The sequence below is a fragment of the Bubalus kerabau genome, chromosome 14 (assembly GCF_029407905.1).
Source record: "Bubalus kerabau isolate K-KA32 ecotype Philippines breed swamp buffalo chromosome 14, PCC_UOA_SB_1v2, whole genome shotgun sequence".
Lineage (NCBI taxonomy): Eukaryota > Metazoa > Chordata > Mammalia > Artiodactyla > Bovidae > Bubalus > Bubalus kerabau.
The window spans coordinates 60,425,921-60,449,410 of NC_073637.1; the positions used below are offsets into that span (position 1 = coordinate 60,425,921).

At 38.9% G+C, this 23,490-nt stretch overlaps 1 protein-coding gene across 5 annotated transcripts in view; it reads right to left on the reverse strand.

The window, feature by feature from the left end:
* Positions 1–23,490, reverse strand: part of OXR1 (oxidation resistance 1) — a 440,707-nt gene that overhangs the window by 333,137 nt on the left and 84,080 nt on the right. Inside the window, exon 1 of one of the 5 annotated variants that reach the window (XM_055546449.1) lies at positions 15,405–15,573. The exons of 1 other annotated variant lie outside the window; for it this stretch is intronic. In XM_055546449.1, coding sequence (XP_055402424.1) covers positions 15,405–15,430 — 26 coding nt within the window. In that variant the 5' untranslated portion in view covers positions 15,431–15,573. Of the gene's footprint in view, positions 1–15,404; positions 15,574–23,490 lie in introns of those variants that run through there. 3 more of the 5 variants (XM_055546451.1, XM_055546452.1, XM_055546454.1) reach the window with 3 other exon arrangements.

The following is a 23,490-nucleotide window of genomic DNA, read 5'->3' on the forward strand; positions in this document are numbered from 1 at the left end:
AGAAGACTCTTCAGAGTCCCTTGGACTACAAGGAGATCCAGCCAGTCCATCCTAAAGGAAATCAGTCCTGGGTGTTCACTGGAAGGACTGATGTTGAAGCTGAAACTCCCATATTTGATGCAAAGAGCTAATTCATTTGAAAAGACCCTGATGCTGGGAGGGATTAGGGGCAGGAGGAGAAGGGGACGACAGAGGATGAGATGGTTGGATGGCATCATTGACTCGATGGACGTGAGTCTGAGTGAACTCTGGGAGTTGGTGATAGACAGGGAGGCCTGGCGTGCTGTGATTCATGGGGTCGCAAAGAGTCGGACACGATTGAGCGACTGAACTGACTGACTGAACTGACTTTATATTTTTGCAACACTTTGCATATACAGTTGACCCTTGAACAATGTAAGGGTTTGGGGAGGTTCAGAGTGCCGCTCCTCCCCTCCACCACCTCCTACAGTTGAAAATCTGTGTTGTGCTATCTCTGCCTCAAAAACAAAGAAATTGATAAATGATTCACTCAAGGGTGGGAAGCTGAGACAGTCTGGATAGAATCAAGTCTCAAAACCCTAGTTTTGATTCCATGTATTGTGATCTCTAATCAATCACAAACTTTTTCCCGCATACTTAGAGATCTGTAAAATGAAAATACAGGTGCTATATACATTGAAAAAAATTCACACACAAGTGGACCCATGCAGTTCAAAACCATGTTATTCAAGGGTCAGCTGTATCATCTACTCTTATTTGCACAATAATCTGTGAGGGGAAAGGCAGGTATTATTATTATTTACAAATAAAGAAACTTAGAATCAGTAAGAAGTCTATATTTTAATGTTTAAGATAACTATAAAAGCCATATTTAAATTGTACATCAATGCTTGACCCCCTAAAATTCCTATTACATATGTAAAAACATCTAATGAAGGGAACTCATCATTTCCCAAAGGGGATTACTCCTACCCTGGCCAGATCTGAATTTGGGAAAATTTTTCCTTACCAAAGTCTGTTCACATAATCTCAAATTACTGGCCTGAGTTTACCTTTAAAGTCACTTAGGACAAATCTATTTTTGGATAAATAAATTTTTAAATATATGTGCTTGTCTATTAAGTCCCTCTATTTTCTTTCTTGCAAGCTAAATGTTCTGCTTGTTTAACTCTTCTTTGTGTCTTAAGTATATGTATATATATATATATATACATACGTATATATATAAAATTAATATATTTTATATTATGTACATATATAATACAAGCATATTATATAAGCATATATAAAATATGTATTATATTAAATTACCATATAACTTGACACACAATAAACACATAATATATCAGATCAGATGAGATCAGATCAGTCGCTCAGTCGTGTCCGACTCTTTGCAACCCCATGAATTGCAGCACGCCAGGCCTCCCTGTCCATCACCAACTCCCGGAGTTCACTGAGACTCACATCCATTGAGTCAGTGATACCATCCAGCCATCTCATCCTCTGTCGTCCCCTTCTCCTCCTGCCCCCAATCCCTCCCAGCATCAGAGTCTTTTCCAATGAGTCAACTCTTCGCATGAGGTGGCCAAAGTACTGGAGTTTCAGCTTTAGCATCATTCCTTCCAACTAATTTTTAAAATGATACATATATTTATGTAAATATATGTAAACTTTTTAATATAAACCTCTACAAACAGGTTCCAAATACTGCATTTTTTTGTGAGATATTATACAAACCTAAGGAGATGAAACTGAATGTCATTCAATCACACTGTTTTATCAAGTTAATACATGGTTGAGTAATTACTCTATATCCCAAATTTGACCAGCACCTATGGAAAAAACTAAAGTGGTAACTTATCTCAATCAATTTATAGCCCAGTTGGATTTATCTAATTTTAAAAGTATGTGGACTAATCCAAGTAAAATTAAACACTCCATCATCTAGTACTAATTATAAGTAAAGTAAGGATTTATAGGATTATCACATATGCTATATATATGCTACAGGTCTACACACATGCTACAATTTCTGCTGCCTTGTCTATGGCAGGCATTGCCAAGAGAGCACCGTACTGAGTGCTGAGTATGGGTCCATGACTTCAGAGTCCTTCTCTGGGAGAAGTGCCTTAAAAGAGTAATTAAAGGTAAGTTTGGGGATGGTGGCTCAAACTACCACACAATTGCACTCATCTCACACGCTAGTCAAGTAATGCTCAAAATGCTCCAAGCCAGGCTTCAATAGTATGTGAAATGTGAACTTCCAGATATTCAAGCTGGTTTTAGAAAAGGCAGAGGAACCAGAGATCAAATTGCCGACATCTGTTGGCTCATCGAAAAAGCAAGAGAGTTCCAGAAAAACATCCACTGCTTTATTGACTATGCCAAAGCCTTTGACTGTGTCAATCACAAGAAACTGTGGAAAATTCTGAATGAGATGGGAATACCAGACCACCTGACCTGCCTCCTGAGAAATCTGTATGCAGGTCAAGAAGCAACAGTTAGAACTGGACATGGAACAACAGACTAGCTCCAAATAGGGAAAGGAGTATGTCAAGGCTGTATATTGTCACCCTGCATATTTAACATCTATGCAGAGTACATCATGAGAAATGCTGGACTGGATGAAGCACAAGCTGGAATCAAGATTGCCAAGAGAAATATCAAGAACTTCAGATATGCAGATGACACCACACTTATGGCAGAAAGCAAAGAAGAACTAAAGAGCATCTTGAGGAAAGTGAAAGAGGAGGGTGGAAAAGTTGGCCTAAAGCTCAACATTCAGAAAACTAAGATCATGGTATCCGGTCCCATTACGTCATGGAGAAATAATGGAAACAGTGAGAGGCTTCATTTTGGGGGGCTCAAAATCACTGCAGATGGTGACTGCAGCCATGAAATTAAAAGACACTTACTCCTTGGAAGAAAAGTTATGACCAACCTAGACAGCATATGAAAAAGCAGAGACATTACTTTGCAAACAAAGGTCCATCTAGACTACTGCTATGGTTTTTCCAGTGGTCATGTATGGATGTGAGAGTTGGACTATAAAGAAAGCTGAGCACTGAAGAATTGATGCTTTTGAACTGTGGTGCTGGAAAAGACTCTTGAGAGTCACTTGGACTGCAAGGAGATCCAACCAGTCCATCCTAAAGGAGATCAGTACTGAATATTCATTGGAAGGACTGATGCTGAAGCTGAAACTCCAATACTTTGGCCACCTGATGCGAAGAACTGACTCATTTGAAAAGACCCTGATGCTGGGAAAGACTGAAGGCGGGAGGAGAAGGGGACAACAGAGGATGAGATAGTTGGATGCCACCACCAACTCAATGGACATGAGTTTGAACAAGCTCTGGGAGCTGGTGATGGACAGGGAAGCCTGGCGTGCTGTAGTCCATGGGGTCACAAAGAGCTGGACATGACTGAGCAACTGAACTGCACTGAAAGAGAACAGTTAAATATTTTTCCCAAGTCACAAGTATACACACACTTAATCTGCTCAATAATTTGATGCCACTCTCAGATACTTCATTTGCAGAGTTAATACAAGATATCTCAGCTACTTTTTGGTATTTCCTTGGGAGGCACACAGTATAGACAGCCTGAGCTTCAGAGAACGCAGAACAATGAAAGATGTTTAATCGGAGTTAGCGGCATATTTTTTGCAAGACCACTGGTGAGTCCATAGTTCCAACTTAGTTTATGTCTCTACAACAATCCTCATCAGAGTGTGTATGGGAGGAGGGGTTAAATTCCAAAGAGGTAAAAAGTGACAGCCCAGAGGCAATCTGAAATCTCCGAAACACAAGGGGTCAGCCCGTCTGAGCACATGTCCACAATACAAATATCGTAGCACCTGCACCTGGGAAACATCTGAATTTCTTTGGGAATAATTTAACTCATCTGCTAGTCACCTGTCTTAGGCCAGTGTGTGTGGCTAGCTCATTCTGAGTACAGAGAGATTTTGCCTTATGGAAAGTCTTTATCATAACATTTCACATTATCGAGAACATACCCCAAATTCTGAAACTCCCAGCAGAGTGCATGCTTACTACCTAAAATGATAATTTACACAAACTGTTCCACCAGCAATGGATCTGATTTTACCCAAGCATGAGGCATAGACATTAGCCACTTTTAAAAGACTGCTTTAAAGCCCCTTAGCTCCCATTAGAAATGCTTCTGAAACCCAGGCTGTTGGTGGCCCTACCACTTGACTTGGAACAAGTGTTTACTAAATGCCAGGAAATGGCATGTAGGTAACAATCTACGTATACAGAATCCACCATGCTGTATTGCATGCAATTCCCAGATAATTGGAAGCAGAATACATAAAAAGATGATGATGGCATTTAATCCTGCACTTGGAAACCGATGGTGACAGTTCTTGAAGGACAGGGTAGCCTCAGAGAGTGTTCTGGAAGTCTCTGCAAATATTTCCAGGTATAAAGAGATTCTCAGTGATTCTTTGGGTCACTTGGGAAGACACTGATTCAGAGCACTGGTGTCAAAAGTAAATTTAAAGTAAACTACAAGTGACAGACTGCAATCTACAAGTGATTTGGGGCTCCAAAATCACTGCAGATTATGATTGCAGCCATGAAATTAAAAGACGCTTACTCCTTGGAAGGAAAGTTATGACCAACGTAGACAGCATATTAAAAAGCAGAGACATTACTTTGCCAATAAAGGTCTGCCTAGTCAAGGCTATGGTTTTTCTAGTAGTCATGTATGGATGTGACAGTTGGACTATAAAGAAAGCTGAGCACTGAAGAATTGATGCTTTTGTACTGTGGTGTTGGAGAAGACTTTTGAGAGTCTTTTGGACTGCAAGGAAATCCAACCAGTCCATCCTAAAGGAGATCAGTCCTGGCTGCTCGTTGGAAGGACTGATGTTGAAGCTAAAACTCCAATACTTTAGCCACCTGATGCGAAGAGCTGACTCATTTGAAAAGACCCTGATGCTGGGTAGGATTGAGGGCAGGAGGAGAAGGGGACAACAGAGGATGTTGGATGGCATCACTGACTCAATGGACATGAGTTTGGGTGGGCTCCAGGAGTTGGTGTTGGACAGGGAGGCCTGGCATGCTGCAGCTCATGGCGTCGCAAAGAGTCAGACATGACTGAGCAACTGAACTGAACAAGTGACAGACCGCAATCTACAAGGCCGGGACCATCTCTGGCTTGTCAACTATTGCACAGTACTTCGTCTGCCACAAACAAGCACTCCTTCATTATAAAAGGAAGGGGAGTTCCTTAGTAGCTCAGACAGTAAAGAATCTGCCTGCAATGCAGGAGATCTAGGCTCGACCTCTGGGTTAGGAAGATCCCCTGGAGAAAGGCATGGCTACCCACTCCACTATTCATACCTGGAGAATCCCATGAACAGAGGAGCCTGGCAGGCTACAGTCTATAGGGTCACAAAGAGTTGGACACGACTGAGTGACTAAAAACATACACACAAACTAAATGAACAGCAGATATGCTAGGGGTTTTTCAAGAGATTGTCCCACCTTCTCCCTAGTGAAAGGCCCCAGTTTAGGACAGAAAGTGGTTTGTTAATTACAGATGGGAACAGGAAGAGAGAAGATTACTCCTAACAAGCGCTGTCAGAAGCCCAAGGTATAGTGGTAAAAAAAGCAAGGAGGCTGAAAGAAGTGATTTTCCTGCTCACATGAGTCCCAGTGCCAAGCACACTGCCTGGCACACTGAAGGAATTTAGGACATGTGCAATCAATAAGTAGATGCTAATTAAGTAAATCCTAGTTTTAGAGGTGGAGAGAGATTGAAAATGTTGATGGAAACTGTCTAAGATATGATAATGATGCCAGTCAGATATCTTACCACTTAATTAGAGGTCAATCTAATGATGCATTTTTATATAAAATGCTTATAATAAATATAGCTGCAATTTACAGGAAGAATACATACACAGGTATACATTTATGTATGCGGTCTTGATTCCTGAGTCTCGATTTATCTGCCATTCCTGGCTGACATGGGACTCTGCTAGGAATCCAACCGAAAGAGGGGCTGGGCAGAGGGATTAGGTAGGTTTCAGAGGTAATCAAACAGCTAATTTATTATTTATGGAGTTTATGATGGATAGATGTAAATACAAAAAGAATGCAGGTGAAATTGTGATGGGGAGGAAAAAACTCACAATAGCTCATAGATATGGATTCAAATTGTCTCTTTCTTTCAAGCTACAGTGATGCTATTACATAATTTCCAACATAATTATCCCATCAATAGGAATAAAGCCAGACAATGGAGCTAGATGTGTTCAAACTAAATTATTTGAGTATTTTTTCAAGTGCCCTTTTTATTGTGTAAATAACCCATGCCCTTTTTTAAAGTAAGTAATATTTATTCTGCTTCTGCTGAATATATTAGAATCCGAGAAAATCCTTAATGAAAAGCTGCTCAGAAAACAGCCATGCTGTTTCATAAGAGCAGGATCACATGACACAATGACTAGATTCAGAATCATCAGAGGAAGGAAGAAGGGGGTAAGTATGGGGGACAATATCCATATTCCATTGCCAGTTATGGCTCTATCCTCTGGGTGACCTAGGATGACTCAGATCTCTTTCTACGTGTGGTCGGTGACTCAGAATTGTTTTTTAAAAGTTTTCTGTTTAATTCTATATCATAGATCATTTCCTCTGGAAAGCATAAAATACAAAATGATCTTTTTTAGTTCTTTCTTCCATCTGTATTCACAGTGAGAGCTATTAACTTCTCCTGTATATAGACTGACCTGAAATGGCATTATGTTTATAGAATTTCACAGTGAAAGGCTAATGATAAAAATATTCTAGAAAATACTTTTCAAAGTTTTTGAATTATGGGACCTAAGAGCTCTGACTTTTACAGCCCAGAAGGAAAAAAAAAAAATCCCTATTGGAATTTGGGAATTAGTCGAGGATTATCAAGAAAACAGTAACTATATCTTCTGTGGTATCAGATTCAGTGGATCAGGATCTAAACCACATCTTATCAAGCTTATGTGCCTATAAAAAGTCACTTAGAATCCAGGGAATGAGAAGCTGAGGCCCCATACTGCATTTCTATCCAGTATCCCATGTGACTGATACAGGCTGGACCAGACAATACTTTCAATAACACTGTTCTAGAAGGCTATCACCTGTTCCTTATTCAGTGTCTCTTTGAGTTATGTTACCATCTATTTAAAGAATGATTCATGGCTGACATTAGGGATTTGGACATAGATTCTTGGTTTTGACCCTTGTTAATGAAATGAGGAGACATCTTTAAAGAACCAGTCATTGGATCCCAGCTAATGTTTTTCTTTAATCAATCTACAATGTTCCAACTGAGAATTTAAATTTTCTCTTAAAGGTTCTAAAATTGCTTCTAATTGTCCTTTTTGAGACTCTGATCTCTGGTTAATTGTAGTGTAAAAGTCCTGAATGTGTAAATGATGTTTAGCAAATACCTTGTACAATTTTGATGAAATGTACACAAACACTGGATTAGTGAGTTTTTGTTTGTTTTGTAAAATGCAGGTCTTGACCAATGCAGAACTTAGATATTCTATCTAAAGCAAAAATAACAAGTCCATTGTTGGATGATATTGGACTGAGGGTACCATTCATTTAAGAGCAACAGTATCACAAGTCCTCCCAGGGAACAACGTTCTCTCACTTCATACCACTCTACAATTAACTAGGGGAATGAAATGTGCTGAACTATATTTATTCAAGTTTCACTGAAAAATAACTGCACCAGCAGCAAGAGGACAAAGAAAAATAGCATATGGTTGGTCTTTATCCTTCAGCATGTAGCCACAAAAAGTGTGAGAAGTTTTCAAATGAGTGTATACAAAAGTTCAGAGGGCACTGGAGAGGCAGAAACAAAGTCCATCTGGGGTAGTAAGGATGGCAGACTTGGAGACGGCATTTAAATTGGATCACGAAGAACCAGTGTTTCTTTGAGAAAAGAGAAGTCAATTTCATGCTGAGTGAGTAGGAATGAATGCGACAGCACAGAGTTGCAAAAGGATCTCCTCCCATTGACAAAGTCTCACAATTCAGAGGAACAGTGTGTGGGACTGAGCGGTGGGGAGAGGATTCGGAAAGGGTAGGTTGGGAGCATTTTAATAATAGTATGCATTCAGCCCTCGCTTGAGTCACTGAGTTCATCAATCGGGAGACATATTATACAGTTTTAACCTTTTTTTTTTTTTTTTTTCCCCAGTTTTAACCTTTTAACCTCTGAAATCAGGATGCAGCTGGACAGGTGGCACTTATTATCTTGTCACTACCTATGAATGCACAAAAAAACTTCCAAAGAGGGTGGAATAAAATGACTCTTCTAAGTCATACTTTGTCACTAATGCTCCTGAGGAAACAGGAAACAACATTATCCGGAACAGAACACAAATATCAATGACCCTTGAGCGGGGAGGGAGAGAGATGCCAAAATGCCAGGCTTTCATTGTACAGTTGAAAGAATCACCTTGCACATGTGCTCAGTCACTCAGTTGTGCTCAACTCTTTGGGACTCTTTGGACTATAGCCCCCCAGACTTCTCTGTCCATGAGATTCTCCAGGCAAGAATACTGGAATGGGTTGCCATTTCCTCCTCCAGGGGATCTTTCCAACCCAGGGGTCAAACATGCATCTCCTGCATTGGCAGGCTGGTTCTTTACCACTGAGCCACCTGGGAAGCTTCTAAGTACCTAAGAATCACCTTAGCCCATGTATTTTGGTGATTTATTCTTTGCTACCAGCTTCCCTCATAGCTCAGTTGGAAAAGAATCTGTCTGCAATGCAGGAGACCCTGATTCGATTCCTTGGTTGGTAAGATCCTCTGGAGAAGGGATAGGCTACCCACTCCAGTATTCTTGGGCTTCCCTTGTGGCTCAGATGGTAAAGAAACCACCTGCAATGTGGGAGACCTGGGTTTGATCCCTGGGTTGGGAAGATCCCTGGAGAAGGGAAAGGCTACCCAGTCCAGTATTCTGGCCTGGAGAATTCCATGGACTATATAGTCCATGCGGCCGCAAAGAGTTGGACACGACTGAGCAACTTTCACTTTCACTTTCACTTTATGCACCAGAGTGATAGGTAATAAAAATCTGATTTTATCTGAAGTCTCAAAAATCTTTCAGGAAGAAGAAAATAAAAATTCAAAGGCATGTAAGAAAGAAACAATTGTGCCATACTAGAATTTGCAGATTTCTTTTCCCTTAGCAGTACATAAAATAAAGCTGTGTTTTGTGATCACTGACATCCTACAACAGCCCATGGATTGTAGGGCATGCCAATCACTGTGCCAGGTGTTGGGGGTATAATGGGGAACAAAACATGATGCGTCCCAGATCTCACACTGCTGCCAGGCTACAGTCTTAGATGCTGGGCCTGGATTATGTATTATGATATGGTGTGCCCAGGAAGGGTTAAGAATTGAATGATGAGATGTTATTATATTTTCAGGAAGTTAGCTCTCTTGGTGAAGTACAGGCTGCACGGCAGAGAAGGGGACTGATGATAGGGAAGACTAGTTAAGAAGATCCTGAGATAGTTTGTGCAAGATATAATGAGGGCCTGAATGAAAGGCTAGACTAAGAAGAGGATTTAATCAACATGATTTGCACTCTCATAGTTCATGATTAAAGAAAACCAGCACACAATTCAAACTGCCTTCCCATGGATGGAAAAAAAAATCTAGCATTTGAGAGCTATTTGATCATCAAGCATATTGTCACTTTCAAAATGCTACATATACTGTAGCCTTAAATCACCCAACATGGAGGGCAAGGCACCAGCTAAGCCCTGGGAATACAAAGAAGAATTGAGTCTTCCGAGGTGAAGGAGAGAGAGAGATGGAAAGGTGATGTGATTATGTGCAGTGATTGAGGGGCAAATTCAGTTTGGGAGAGTTCAAACTGAACAGAACTGCAGCACTGCCTGGAAATGGGAAGGACCTCCAAAGGGGAGCCACGAAGGACTAGATGCTTGAAGACGTACAACAAAGTCGCAGAGTGGAATAAGAAAGGGCCCTCTGAGCAGAGATAAGCCTGCGCAAAAACACAGAGCTGAGAAAACCATGTTTGAAGCAATTTTCAAAATATGGATATGTATGGACAGGTGGGAGAGATTAGGGTGTATAAAACCCAAGGAGCTTTATATAGCATTAAAGAGTTTCAATTTAACCTTGGAGTACTGTAAACCCACTCTAGGATTACCTTTATTTCAGTTTAGGTTATTTCCATAGGCTTTCAAAAATTTTATCATTCTAAATTGGATTACACATAAAAACAAGTCCAAAAAGGGTTTTCATTATGTTACACAATAAACAATAAAAAGCAAGGGAAGAGACTGCTAATATGTCCCCATTAAAGTATGCAATTAATTTGAAATGCTTCTAAAAATGGAAAAGCCAGGAGCAGTAAATTTTTGACCAATTTAAAAGGACAAGTCCAATATCAAGCAGAGAGACTGACTGTGCTTTCAGAATTATTCCACGATGTACTTGGATCATGTAATAGAAAGAAAAGGTGCCTACAGATACTGAGTGGCCTAAAGATTACTCTTTGTAAAGATAACAAAATATGGAAACCTTTCCCTGTTAATTAAAAGTTTCTCTTTTATATTTCTGTGTGCAAGTGTGTGTTAAGTTGCTTCAGTCGTGTTCAACTCTTTGCGACCCCATGGACTGCCAGGCTCCTCTATTCATGGGACTCTCCAGGCAAGAATACTGGAGTGGGTTGCCCTGCCCTCCTCCAGAGGATCTTCCCGACCCAGGGATCAAACCCGCGTCTCTTATGTCTCCTGCATTGGCAGGTGGGTTCTTTATCAGTAGCGACACGTGGGAAGCAGAGTATATTTACATATATACATATATATGTAAATATTAGTATATAAATATGTACATATAAATGAATGATTAACATCAACATTTTGCTTTTCTGTCATGGTTATAGAGTAACTTTAAAATGCTGCTGTCTTTGAGTTCAGACTTACACGTATTTCACAGATTTAAGAAGCCACAAAAGAATAAAAAATTCAGCTAATGTCATGCTTCTCCTTTGGATATTAGTGGGGGGCAGCATCCATCTTCTACCATTTTAAAATTGATTTTTACCATTGAAGAAGAAGCCATGTCTTTTTCCTGTGTCTTTCATTATACATATGACCCTACTAGAAAGAAACCAAATGCAGATGGAGTCAGGAGCTAGACCACTGGTCTGTGTTACACACAGTTACAAACAGTAAATGTCTGAGATACTTGCCAGACTCTGGGACCCCAAACTGAGTACACAACAGGCATGTAGTCAAGTATGCTCTCTTCCCCAAATTATCTCATGGCCTCATGTTTTTAACACTGCAATGTGTGAGCACACAGCAGCCTTCCTGATGTGATATCATATTAATATTTACACATTTAACTCTGAGTTTCACTCACTAACCAGTAAAATCTGGAGAGCAAGGACTGTGTTTTGTTTATTTCTGAATCTTCTTCTCACAAAAAGTCGAATGTCTTGCAAAAAATAAAAGCTAAAGAAATCTATGTTGAATTATATTACAGATACATGAATAATGTTTAAATTTTTTATTGCCAGTCTCAATAGAGATGAGCATTTCTGGAAAACAATTAAAAATTTATACTAAATTCTGTCCCTTTGTGCTATTTTAAAATCATTAATATTCCAACCAGCATCATCAAAATCAATATGTAACAAACAAAAAGAGAAAAAGTTTCTATCATTCTGCATTTAAAATGATCATATAAATTGCTTTGAAACTGAACTGGCTTTGAAGGAACTGACTATACACAAAACGTCAAAATTATAGAAACAAATCCTTTATTCTGAATAGTGTATATTTAAAGAGTAACTACCAGGATGCATTTTCTGGATAAGTTTTTGTCTCCAAGTGGGTAGAATTCATATGTATGAATAATATATATATTAGAGCCAGGATATATACTTGTAAGACTTCCAATAGCATGCACTCAGATGGAGTCCTAGATTCCAGATGGTCTAGAACAGAACGTTCAGAATTATCAGCGTTAACACTCCCATTCTCAGATGACTGCGTTCGTGTCATCACCTCCAAAGCATATATGTATTTTCTGCACTAAACCTTGAGAAATAAACATAACGTAAAATCTCTCTCAGGCATTTAAGAAGCCAGGCTCCACGTCTCTACCTCTGATGGGTTCCACAGGAGCACAAAGAATGTGTTATAGTCTCTCTTTTTTCCCAATCTGTGATGGGGATAGAACTGAAATCACTGTTTGCTGCTTTACAAAACACTCCAGATCAGCAAACCTGCTTCAGTTCCAGAAGCAGGAAAAGTCAAGCAAATGACTTGACGAGCTGCTTGTTCTTAAGAAATAAGAAAAATGAGGAATTTTTTTCCTGAGGCACAAAAAGAAAGCATCAAGCATTGTAGAAGATCTACTTTGTTTTCAAACTCAAAAGAGAAAAAAAGTCTCTTTCAGGACTCTATAAAATAGAAACATAAAAGCATTTAAGGGATAATTCTCCTATGTACCTAGGTGGCTAAAAGATGCCTGTTTCATTCTACAGGAAATAAGATTGGTGCCACTGGAGACATGGAACTCAACGGGTTGTACACAGTGAACTGCTGTTCAGTCAGCCATGGAAAGCATATTCTTATGGAGACTATCCCAGACAATGTATCTATTTCAGAGCTGCCTGTACCTCTTTACTGTTTTTATTGCTTTTGTTTTGCTTTTCAATCCAAAATTTAGAACGGTAATGACTTAGCATTTTTACTTCCCCCATCAGCAAAAATTTAATAGATATAGACATTTCAATTTTCCCATGTCCTAAGTCTTTTTGGTTTGCTTCAAAGAATCTAAACTAAGATACTATTTAGAGACAAAGATGATGAGATCAATTATAGTCTTTAAAGTGATGGGGAGCATTTTAAAAAGTGTGTACTTGGGATACAGTCAGGCATAAGTTTGATTAAGTAAACGCTAAGAAATTGCAGTATTATGAAAAATATCCTCATAATCAAATCTTAGCTTTGGTTAAAGTAACTGGTTCATCTAATTATTTCTGTCAAGTGTCTATTTTAAACACTTAGGCAATTGATCATTCACTTACCTGAATATCCATCATAATATGAATAAATCATGGTTCATTCATCACATGAAATATTATACACCTCTGTAAACCTGAGCCGTAACTACTGGTGTGAAGCATTACTCCACCATGACATGTCATTTAGTGAAATACCAAATAGGATGCTTTTATGTCTGAACATGCAGGGCTTCCCTCATAGCTCAGTTGGTAAAGAATCCGCATGCAATGCAGGAGACCCCGATTTGATTCCTGTGTTGGGAAGATCCCTTGGAGCAGGGATAGGCTACCTACTCCAGTATTCTTGGGCTTCCCTGTGGCTCAGCTGGTAAAGAATCTGCCTGCAATGCAGGAGATCTGGGTTCAATTCCTGGGTTAGGAAGATGCCCTGGAGAAGGGAAAGGCTACCCACTCCAGTATTCTGGCCTGGAGAATTCCATGGACTGTATAGTCCATGGGGTTGCAAAGAGTTGGACACGACTTAGTGACCTTCACTTCACTCACTTAAAAACATGTGTGCAAGTGGGAAAGTACACATGCGTTTGTTGCTTAAGCATGAAAAAAATTGCAGCGACTATCAGGAGAGTAGGTTCAGAAAGAGGATGAGGCAGAAGTTTTTCTTTGTGCTGTTTGATTTGTATCTATAAGCACATATTTTATAATCAGAATATTATGAAGAAAGTATCCGTGGAACTTTAAAAACTTAATCTTGTTGGATTTGTTTAATAATTTTTTAAAAATCTATTACCAATCTACTATGGACTCTATTGCCATCATTAGTAAATGCACAATGCTGAGAAATTTATTTACTTTTTTACATTTAGTATCCTAATAAGTACAAAAGGAATAATAACAATACCAATTTCACAGAAGTGGTTGTGATATTACATTAATATATGTAAGGCACACAGAAGAGTGGTCTGTATTAAATGATTAACATCTTCTTCTAATAAAAGTGGTGGTACATCTGGGGCCATTTCTAAAGAAATAATTTGCTAAGGTTTCTGAATAACTCTACTGGTTTTGCGATCAAAGCATATTCTACGTAGTTGTGTGTTTTTGCCTCAGAACTCTGGTTTTCCTCCTTTAAATATTGATGGAAGGAGGGCAAGAAGAACTGCAGGTTTTTCTCATTATTAAATGAAGGGTCAAATTGGTCAAAAGGGAGACATCTGTTGAAACATGTTAATTCTTATATAGGAAATTTCAACCCCTAATGTATTACTATAATGCAGGCAAACACCTATATATTTTTAATTATGTTTCCAGATAATTTGGTTTTCTTGCTTCCCAGATGCAAATTTGTGGTCAACTTTATCAAACCAGGTGGCAAAGTGCTAATTAAGTAATCTGGTTAAATAACTCAAGTTTCAAAAATCATGTTTTTTCCCACCTACCCCATCTGTAAACTCCATATCAGAAGGAAAAAACAGCTTTAATTATGTAAAGTAATATAATTTTGATATTTGAATGACGTTAAAAAATACTAATTCTGTAGTCCACATTGTACTTAAACAAAGAAAATGAAAACATAACCTTATAGATATAAAAGGGATTAGTAAATAAAGGGAGTTTATTTCTTGGGGTGAAAGATGAGTTTCTATACCTTTGTTATGTCAGATGCTCTAAAAAATCACACAGACATCTACCATTGCCCATAAACAACTGAAAACCAAACTATCCAACAGATACATTATGTTGCTAGACCAATACCACTGCTAGTTTAAAATACAAAGTGCTTGAAAAACTATCATTCTAAGAAAAACACCATTTTTTCATGACTTATTTTCTCAAGTAATTATTTTAGAATGATTTAAATAATGTATCAAGCTAAATACAACATACTAAAATGGAGACCAAAATGTCTGATTATCTCCCCATATCGTTTAAAATCGTTTCAGTTCAGTTCAGTTCAGTCGCTCAGTCGTGTCGTTTAACCCATCCATAAGAGGTGCTAGTCAATGATAGGGAGTGCTGGGGTGAAATCAGAAAAATACCGTTAAAAAATTACAAAGCACCATGGCTTTGAAAGGGATCAGAAGTAATGGATACATTTATTTAAGGCAATTTTTTTTTTTACAGAAAACCAAGCATGTCGGAGGGTTTTCCCTGTCTTTAATACCTATGCCTTTGGCTGCCTGCCTTGTTCATGGTCCCATTTTGCCAGGAAACAAATGGCAACAGAAATCCATCTGTTTGGTCTCATAAACACAAAGATTTGATTTTCCATTTGCACAGAAATCAGAGATCTATTTGCTAATGGAAGTAGGAAACGCTTTCTTCATAAGAACAGAGGAAGTAACAACAGATGGAGCTGGTAGATCCCACCTACCCTGGGCTGTTTTTGTCCTTCGTCATTTCTGCGCAGGCGAGCAGGCAACCTTAGAGCTGACTGGGAGCCCAGGCGGATCTGATGGGCATTGTGTTACCTGTGAGCCTGGTACTTGGTGTCTCGCAAGCTCCGCCCACACCTCCACCAGGGGCCCGGCTGTCGCGGGGAGGGGCCGGCGTGCAGAAAAACATCCGAGGAAAAAGGAGACCCTAAATTCCATACAGCAAGCTGTCATCCCCTAAAGAACACGCCATTCAGTGAGTACAAAGAAGGCGGGTGTTATAAACGCCAATTGCTCTTCCATTATGTATGTGAGAAATGTGTTTCCATAAGTGTATTTTTCTTTATGGCATATCATTTAAAGTACACAGTAAGAAGTGTTAGTAAATGGTAGGTAGTACTCAGGTGAAATTTCCTTGTAGCACACAAAACAGACAAGCACTTTAGAGACAGTGTCCATATCAGACTTTTAAAATCTTCAGAAAACGCAGTAATATTGAGGCAGACACAGCTCTCACTAGAATTCACTTGTGTTCTCACCACGTGCTAGGCATTGTGGGGCGTATTGTCTTGCCACACAGTGGTGCCCCTGAAGTATTATTACTCACTCTCACAGTGGTGCCCAGGAAGTAGCTACTATTCATATTTCCACTAAACAGACGAAAGAATGGGAAATTGGAAAAGTTGTGGAATTTGCTCAAGGGCAAATAGCTAGTTAATGGCAGACATGGGATTTGAACTCTGTCCTTTAAGACTCCAAACACTGACCTATTGACCACTTTATCCCCATTCCCTCACTTTATTACATAACTTTAGGTAAAGTCCTCCATACCACCAGAATGTTCTTCCTAAATACTAAAAACGAAAAACTTAGATAAGGTAGATTTTGTAAATTAGTGTGCAGCATTACCAGAGATAAGCCTCAGTTACTGACAAATTAATACCCTCAAAAAGTTTTAAATGCCTTCAAAGAAACATTTAACTTTTAATTTATTTTCAAAATCTGGGATGATGATGATAAGATATTAAAAACCTGTAAACACAGTCCTTAGGTTTAAATTACCTTGCATCCTAATAAACAGAAGGAGCAGAAAGAGTCAAACATATGTCATTTTAAGGATATGTTGGGGATGGGATAAAAGCTTAGACTGCTTCTACCAGAGATCACTGTAAAAATTCAATTTCTAAATGGAGAAGCTCCCTGTGGATTCAGAGAAGCCAGGAAATAAGAAAGCCCCAGGGCATTGCCACACCTTGATTTGTGAAGAGAAGCAGAAATGAGTTATACCAGCTTCCTCAGATGACAAAGCAATCTGTTAAGGAGCCGCATTTGGATACACGAAGGCGTCCGCCTTGCCAATTTCTAGAGGGAAACAGTGACGGGGAGGTGAGCCACACCTCACTCTCTCATCACACTCACACTTTTTTCCACTCGTGTCCACCTGCTTGGGCTAGAGAAGAAGACTGTCACAAAGTCAACCTCCATATCATAGCCGAGAAAGAAAAGGCTCTGCCTGCTTCCCTCTGCACACAGTAGGGTTTAAAAATGTGCTAAGACTGTGGTCTTGTCAATCCTTCTGTTCCATAGCACTCAAGCTCCAGGAGAAATTAAGGCCAATTTGCTTTTAAGGTAGAACTAAACCAGGCCCAACGACAATAAAATCTGTTTTTGCTACTCTTCTTCAAGAGGAGCTAGATTTTTGTTGCACTTTTAGAGAAATAGTAAGATATGACTTGCCACGGGTAGAAATTCCTTCCCACCCTTTGCAATCTGAATAGTGCTAAGCTGTGAACTAATGAGAGAGTGTGTATCTTTTCTTTCTGTCCCTAATATTTTACTCTGGTAAGATCTGATTAAGTGGACATGCAGAGTAAACTTAAAAGGCAAAGTCTAAGAAAGGCAACACATGATGGACATGGACAGAAATGAAAGTGGATGTCCCACACCTTGGCACAAAGCGGGAAGGGCATGGAGGGCCCAGGCATGGCAATACGGCTGGTTATTTAGCATAAACTGGACATAGTGCCATCTGGTGGTCTGCCTTGGAACATGACCCGTTAATGCGCAGTTCCCAAGCTACGGGTAGCAGGCTGCTAGGTGCAGTATTGTGCTGAGGGATTTGCCGGGCCCTATGAACATGCTCATGTTTAGACCAACTCGTAATTCAGCAGTTAGGCCTCACTGTATTTTTTACTTCTTTATTGTTATTATATCTTATAATGGGCTTCCCAGGTGGTGCTAGTGGTAAAGAACCCACCGGCTTATGCAGGAGACGGTAAGAGAACAGGGTTCCATCCCTGGGTTGGGAAGATCCCCTGGAGGAGGGCATGGCAACCCACTCCAGTATTCTTGACTGGAGAATCCCATGGACAGAGGAGCCTGGCGGGCTACAGTCCACAGGGTCGCAGAGAGTCAGACACGACTGAAGCAACTTAGCATGCATGTCTTATAATGAATGATTCAGGGTTCCCCTACTTGGGTATTTAGTATCTAAATAAGCCTCTTAAGTAACTACACACTTGTCACCAGCCCATGACATTATACTAGAAATAAAATAGGTGAGATTAGAGTGTTTGTCTACTCCATTGCGCTGCAAGTCTCTTTAATAACAGGAAAGCGGGTGGATATTATCAGGACTGCTTTAGTGGTTTCCATTTAATTCCCTATAAATAAAGGGCTCTGTTGGTAGACTCATTAAGACAAAGGATTTAGAAACACCAGAAAAAGAACTCTCCTTGAATTCTTAATGCCTATTGCCCAAGGTCAAGTCTAAAGTATTTTATATTTGTTTTAAAATACTATGATTTATTGGGTTGGCCCAAAAGTTTGTTTGAGTTTTTCTGTAAGCTCTTAAGGAAAAACCTGAATGAACTTTTGGGCCAACTCAGTATTTTGCATTATCCTAATTCTAACGTCTGTTTGATATGTGTAGGTGGTGTGTATATATATATATACATATATAAATTTTCTAGGATAATTTTGGAACTACAGTTACAAATGACACTTTTTTATTTTTAAAAAATTCAAACAAGGAATTTTTGTTTGAAAATTTTGTTTTTATTTGGCAAATTTTGTTTGTATTAGGCAGATGTTTATAAGTCCAATTTCAGCTATAAAAATAAACAATAGTTGACAGTCATACTGGGAAGTGTTATGAATGGGAGAGTACTAACAATTTCTGTACATTTAACTGGAGAATATGAGTTGCTGAAAAAATCCTGATCATCTAGGTTAACATGCTGTACTTGATATTTTATTTCAATTTGGCACTGCTGTCTATTTTACTGTGTTTTTCCAAGAAGAAATATACACTCTGATTTTATTACATTATTTATTTATATCATTATTATTTAAAAATTCCAACTGCCAGATATTCTATGTTATTTTCCAATTTGCCTCTATCCAAAGAGGTAATAACTAAAAAACCAAATCCTGTACCTCTTTGGAAGGAAACAAATGAGAGTAGAAACTGTGGATAGTCTGTAATCTACTCATCAGTGGCCTGCTATTTTTTAGATACATGCCTCAAAACTTAACAATCAAATTTTAATGAGTTGGAAGTTATTCTATCACCCCACCTAGAAAAGAATAAAAGTCTCTTTCACACTTAACTACATACCATTCTTCATTATTGAAATCAGCAGTGCTTTCAGCATGTAAAGAAAAAAAACCCATAATTTGGGGTTGTGTTGATTGTGACATTCATTAGTATTAAGGACAAACTGTGCAGGGCTTCATAGGGCATCCCTGAGCAACAGCTGTCCAGGTAATGATGCACTCCTGTCTTCACAGCAGAGCCTATTCAACCAGCTTTTGGAGAGTGAGGGTATAAGAATAAATCTAAGAGTTATAAACCTATAATAATCTAGACAACACACTGAAGTTTCTAAAACTGTTGTCCAATCTGAAAACGACCAGTGCAGTTCCACTGACAAGGGGCACCACTATGAATCCCCTCTATGTCTGAGACAGCCAATCTTTCCTCCATCTTACTGAAAATGAAATAAAAAGGTCAAGTAAGTGCAGTTTTATTCTTGCCCCCAGTCTCAGCCCCAATAAATCTCACTTAACCAGTGACTTCAGTTATCCAGAATACAGTCAATGATTTACAAATTTTCAACGACTTTCTTCATAGAAGAAGTCTACGTGCAGAACCTAATTAGAACTCTATCTAAATCTTTATTTTTATTATTAATCTAATAGGCATAGTTACCTGATTTCTCATTGATTAGACAAATTCATTGAATACCTAGTTTGTGGGTGGAATTTTGCTAGGTTCTAAGGATTCAGTATTGGAAAAAAAAGTGATTTTTTTTCTTTTGCCAGTGGGATTTGCATGATAAAACCCACACTGTTTGGGCGGCAGGTAAAAAGCTGCTTGAAGCGGGGAGGGCAGTGGCTACTAAAAGCCAGCACATGTACAGCACTAGCTTTTTGGGAAGAAGAGTCTAAAAGGAATAAATTCAGAAAGCCAGTGGTTTAGTACCCTTAAATTTAAAGGCAAATATCAGGAAATAGAATAAAAACAAAAAGCTAAAAGAATAAATAAATATATACATATAAATACATTTTGGAAAAACAAATGTCTTCTGAGTATCAACAGTAAAAGTAAAAATGCAACTATCATTGTTTCACTATTTTGCTCCAGGTAGAGTTCTAAGCAACTTTTGTGTATTATCTCATTTAATCATCCCAGTGACAATGGGGATGGGATTCCTATTGAACCCGATTCATATGTCAGTGGGGACTGAGGCACAGAGATGTAACTGGCCCAAGGTCACATGGCTGGTAAGTTAAGGGCACCGGAGCAGTGCTCTAATTCTATACCCATCAGATAAGCAATAGGGCCTGAATCAACATGCTTATCCCTGGCCCTTTATCTTAAACATGCTACTATCATTCTGGGAACTAAGTACTTAGTTAATATAATTTGATTTAACATTTAGAACAGCATTACTCTCATGCCCACTTTTTATAGATGACAAAACAGAATCTTAGAGTAGTTAAATAATTTGCCAGCTACAAAACAGCAGACCCAGGCTTAGAATCCAAGGTTGGTGACTCCAAAGCCCTTATGCTTTGTCCCTGTAAATACCTTGATGTAAATATGTAAATACTGTGTTGACTTCCTGACACTCTACTACTCAGGCAGCACTGGTTCAGACAATGTAGTATATAGACAGGCATCTATTTTGGAAGGAGTAAGTCCTGAGTTTGATTCTGTTTGTGCTCTATGGACCCAGGACAAGTTACTTAATCTGAATGAGCTTCCTTTGAAGTGAGGATAAAAAAAATCCAACTTTATATGGCAGCCCCAAGAAGAGCAGGTGCTCAATAAGTATGTGTTTTCTCACCCAATTCCCCAACATTTTGAAATTAGTGACCAGGCTTTAGAATAAAGATATCTAGAGCTTCCTTACAACTTGGAATTGAGAACTGGTGAAAAACGGGATTCATAATCCCAGTTCCTATCTGGTCAATTTAAATAGTGCTGTTAAACAGCCATATAACATAAGCTGTAGAAGCCACATCAAAATAACTAATTTTAATAATGTTTTATTTTACCCAGTGTACCCAAAATGTCATCATATAATTTTGGCAGGTGGTCTGTATAAAAATTATTGATGTATTTTGCATTCTGGTTTTACACATTGAATCAATGTGTATTTTTCATTTACAACACATGTTGATATGTACTAGTGGCTCCTATATGGACAACATTTTAATATGTGACTGTTATGGTCATTTCTCTGTTTGTGAAAGATCTTTTCCAATCTTTTCTTTCCTTATTTACTCCACTCTGGATTTAGATATAATTGCTCAACAATATGGTCCTTGTATACCTCCCTTGACCTCCTACATTTACCTTTATGGTGATATTCATGGAATTAATTAGATTTACCCGTCTTACAAGGTATGTGTTGACAGTCCCTAACGTCTGAACTGCTCATCAGAAGTTAAATGCCTTAAGTACGTGTCCTGTTCACGTGACACATTGTATATGCTGCTTTGCACATCTGTCTCTCTGACCGTATCTCTCCAGGTAGGACTATAAGCCCCTTAGAGCTTTTCTAGATATCTTTACAGTCCCCTCTTCTAGCACTGTGTCATGTACCTATCAGACAATGCATTTTAGGGACTGACAACAGAGTCCCTTGAAGAACTATCTTCTGGGTTTCACCATATCTACCACAGCACTTTGCCACAGGCTCTCAATTCATTTTTGTCTGAGTGAATGAATTTTGATTCACTGGCTAATTTGAAAAGCTCTACTGTCCCCAGTGTGAAAATACAGCCAATAATGAGATTATCTAAGAGGCTTGTAGGAGGATCATCTTAAAAAGTTAGGAACTAATTTGCTATCCTTCACTCACAGAGAGGTATTATCATACTGGGATCATCACCCTGGCTTCCTGATTCCTCATCCTGTACTCTTTCCACTGGGTTACATTATTTATTTCTGTGCACCTTTCTCTACTCAATTTCTCCCAAGGGGAGAGTATTGTCCTCAAAGTGAGAGGTCAAAAACACTGAAATAAAGATTGCTGAAATGCTGATAAAGACTGTGTGTGGGGGAAAGATAGAAAATAGTAGTTCATTCTTGAAAGGTGAGGAAAAAGTCCATTCTATGCCAAATATCCTTTATTTTCAAGGTGTAAACAGGGACATTTTATTTAATGCAAGATTCTGCCATGAAATTAGATACTAAATCATTGCATTTTTAAACCTTGACTTTAGAGAATCTCTAGCTTCTAGAAATAGTATTTCTCTGTATGTTGACAGACTTAAGAGGTATATCACAAGCAGGCTGATGCTTCTAAAGGTCATTTCCTTAACAAAATGGCATTTTTTTCACAAAAGTACAGGAGATTTTGAAATTATCTCACAATAGAGTTTTAAAGACAATTATCCAGAGATGAAGATCAGTGTAAAGGGTAAGAGAAAGTGCTTTGAAGGCTTATAGATCTGAATTTGAGACCTGGCTATGCCCCTTACTGCTTCTGGATGGACAGATGTTATTTTGTTGTTTGCTTTACTCACTCCATGGTCATCTCCCCTTTTTTGGGGGTGAAGGTACAGTGGACTACTTCTCTTCTCTTCATGGGCTTTGTGTTGTGTTGAGCCCACTTCCCTGCTCCAGGAGGGAGCTGGGGGTTCAGATTCAGCCAAACAAGGAAAATGATATTCAGTTCCAGAAATGTGCAGGAAGTTCAGGGAAAGAGGCATGGCTGGCCTGCTAAGGACTAGTAAGCAGACAGGATGTGAGCCTTCGGCAGTTGGCAGACAGTCAGCCCCCTCAACAGGAAAGGCTGTGTGTGCAAGTAGCTGACAGAGAGGAAGCACAATCAAGACATGGAGAGAGGGAGGTGACATATTTTGAGCTCTGGCATAATGGAAGCCAGTCCTGCCCCTTGACTTTACATGAATTATCAACAACTAGGCTTTCTCTCTCGTGAAATCGTTAAGCACATGATGAAACAGTAAGTTTTGGAACACTTCTCAACCTCTTAGTTTTTAGTCATAAAACAGGTACAAAATAGCCATTTTATTAGTCTTTGGGGAGGAGCCAATTGAGATTATATTCATGCAGTTACTGAAATACAGTGGGATGCAAACAGTCAATGGTGCTCTTTTTATTTTAAAAGGGGTGGAGAGTGAGGTGGTTGAGAACGTGAGCTCTTGAGCCAAAGAGATTACGTTTGAAAACTGAACATGCTGCTCACCTGCAGGGCAAATTTCAGCAAGACTGCAGGACTTCTCAGTTCCAGTTTCCAAATTTATCAAGTGAGAATAATAATACGTATTTGAGAGAAACACCATATCATTTAGAAAGAGCATATGTGAGGGCCTAGCTAACTGCCTGGCAGACGACCAGCCGCCATGAAATGGTGGCTACTTGTTTTGTTATTACAATTTCAGTGATTACTAACTCTAATATATTTTATGTCAAAAGCACTCTAAATAGTATCTGTTTTAGTTTTTATCCAGAAAAGTCATGATTATTTTTAATCTTTCCTTGGAGAGAAAAAGAAACTATGTCACGTGCATTTCAAAAAAGTGAATGTGATCGTAAACAGTGAAAAT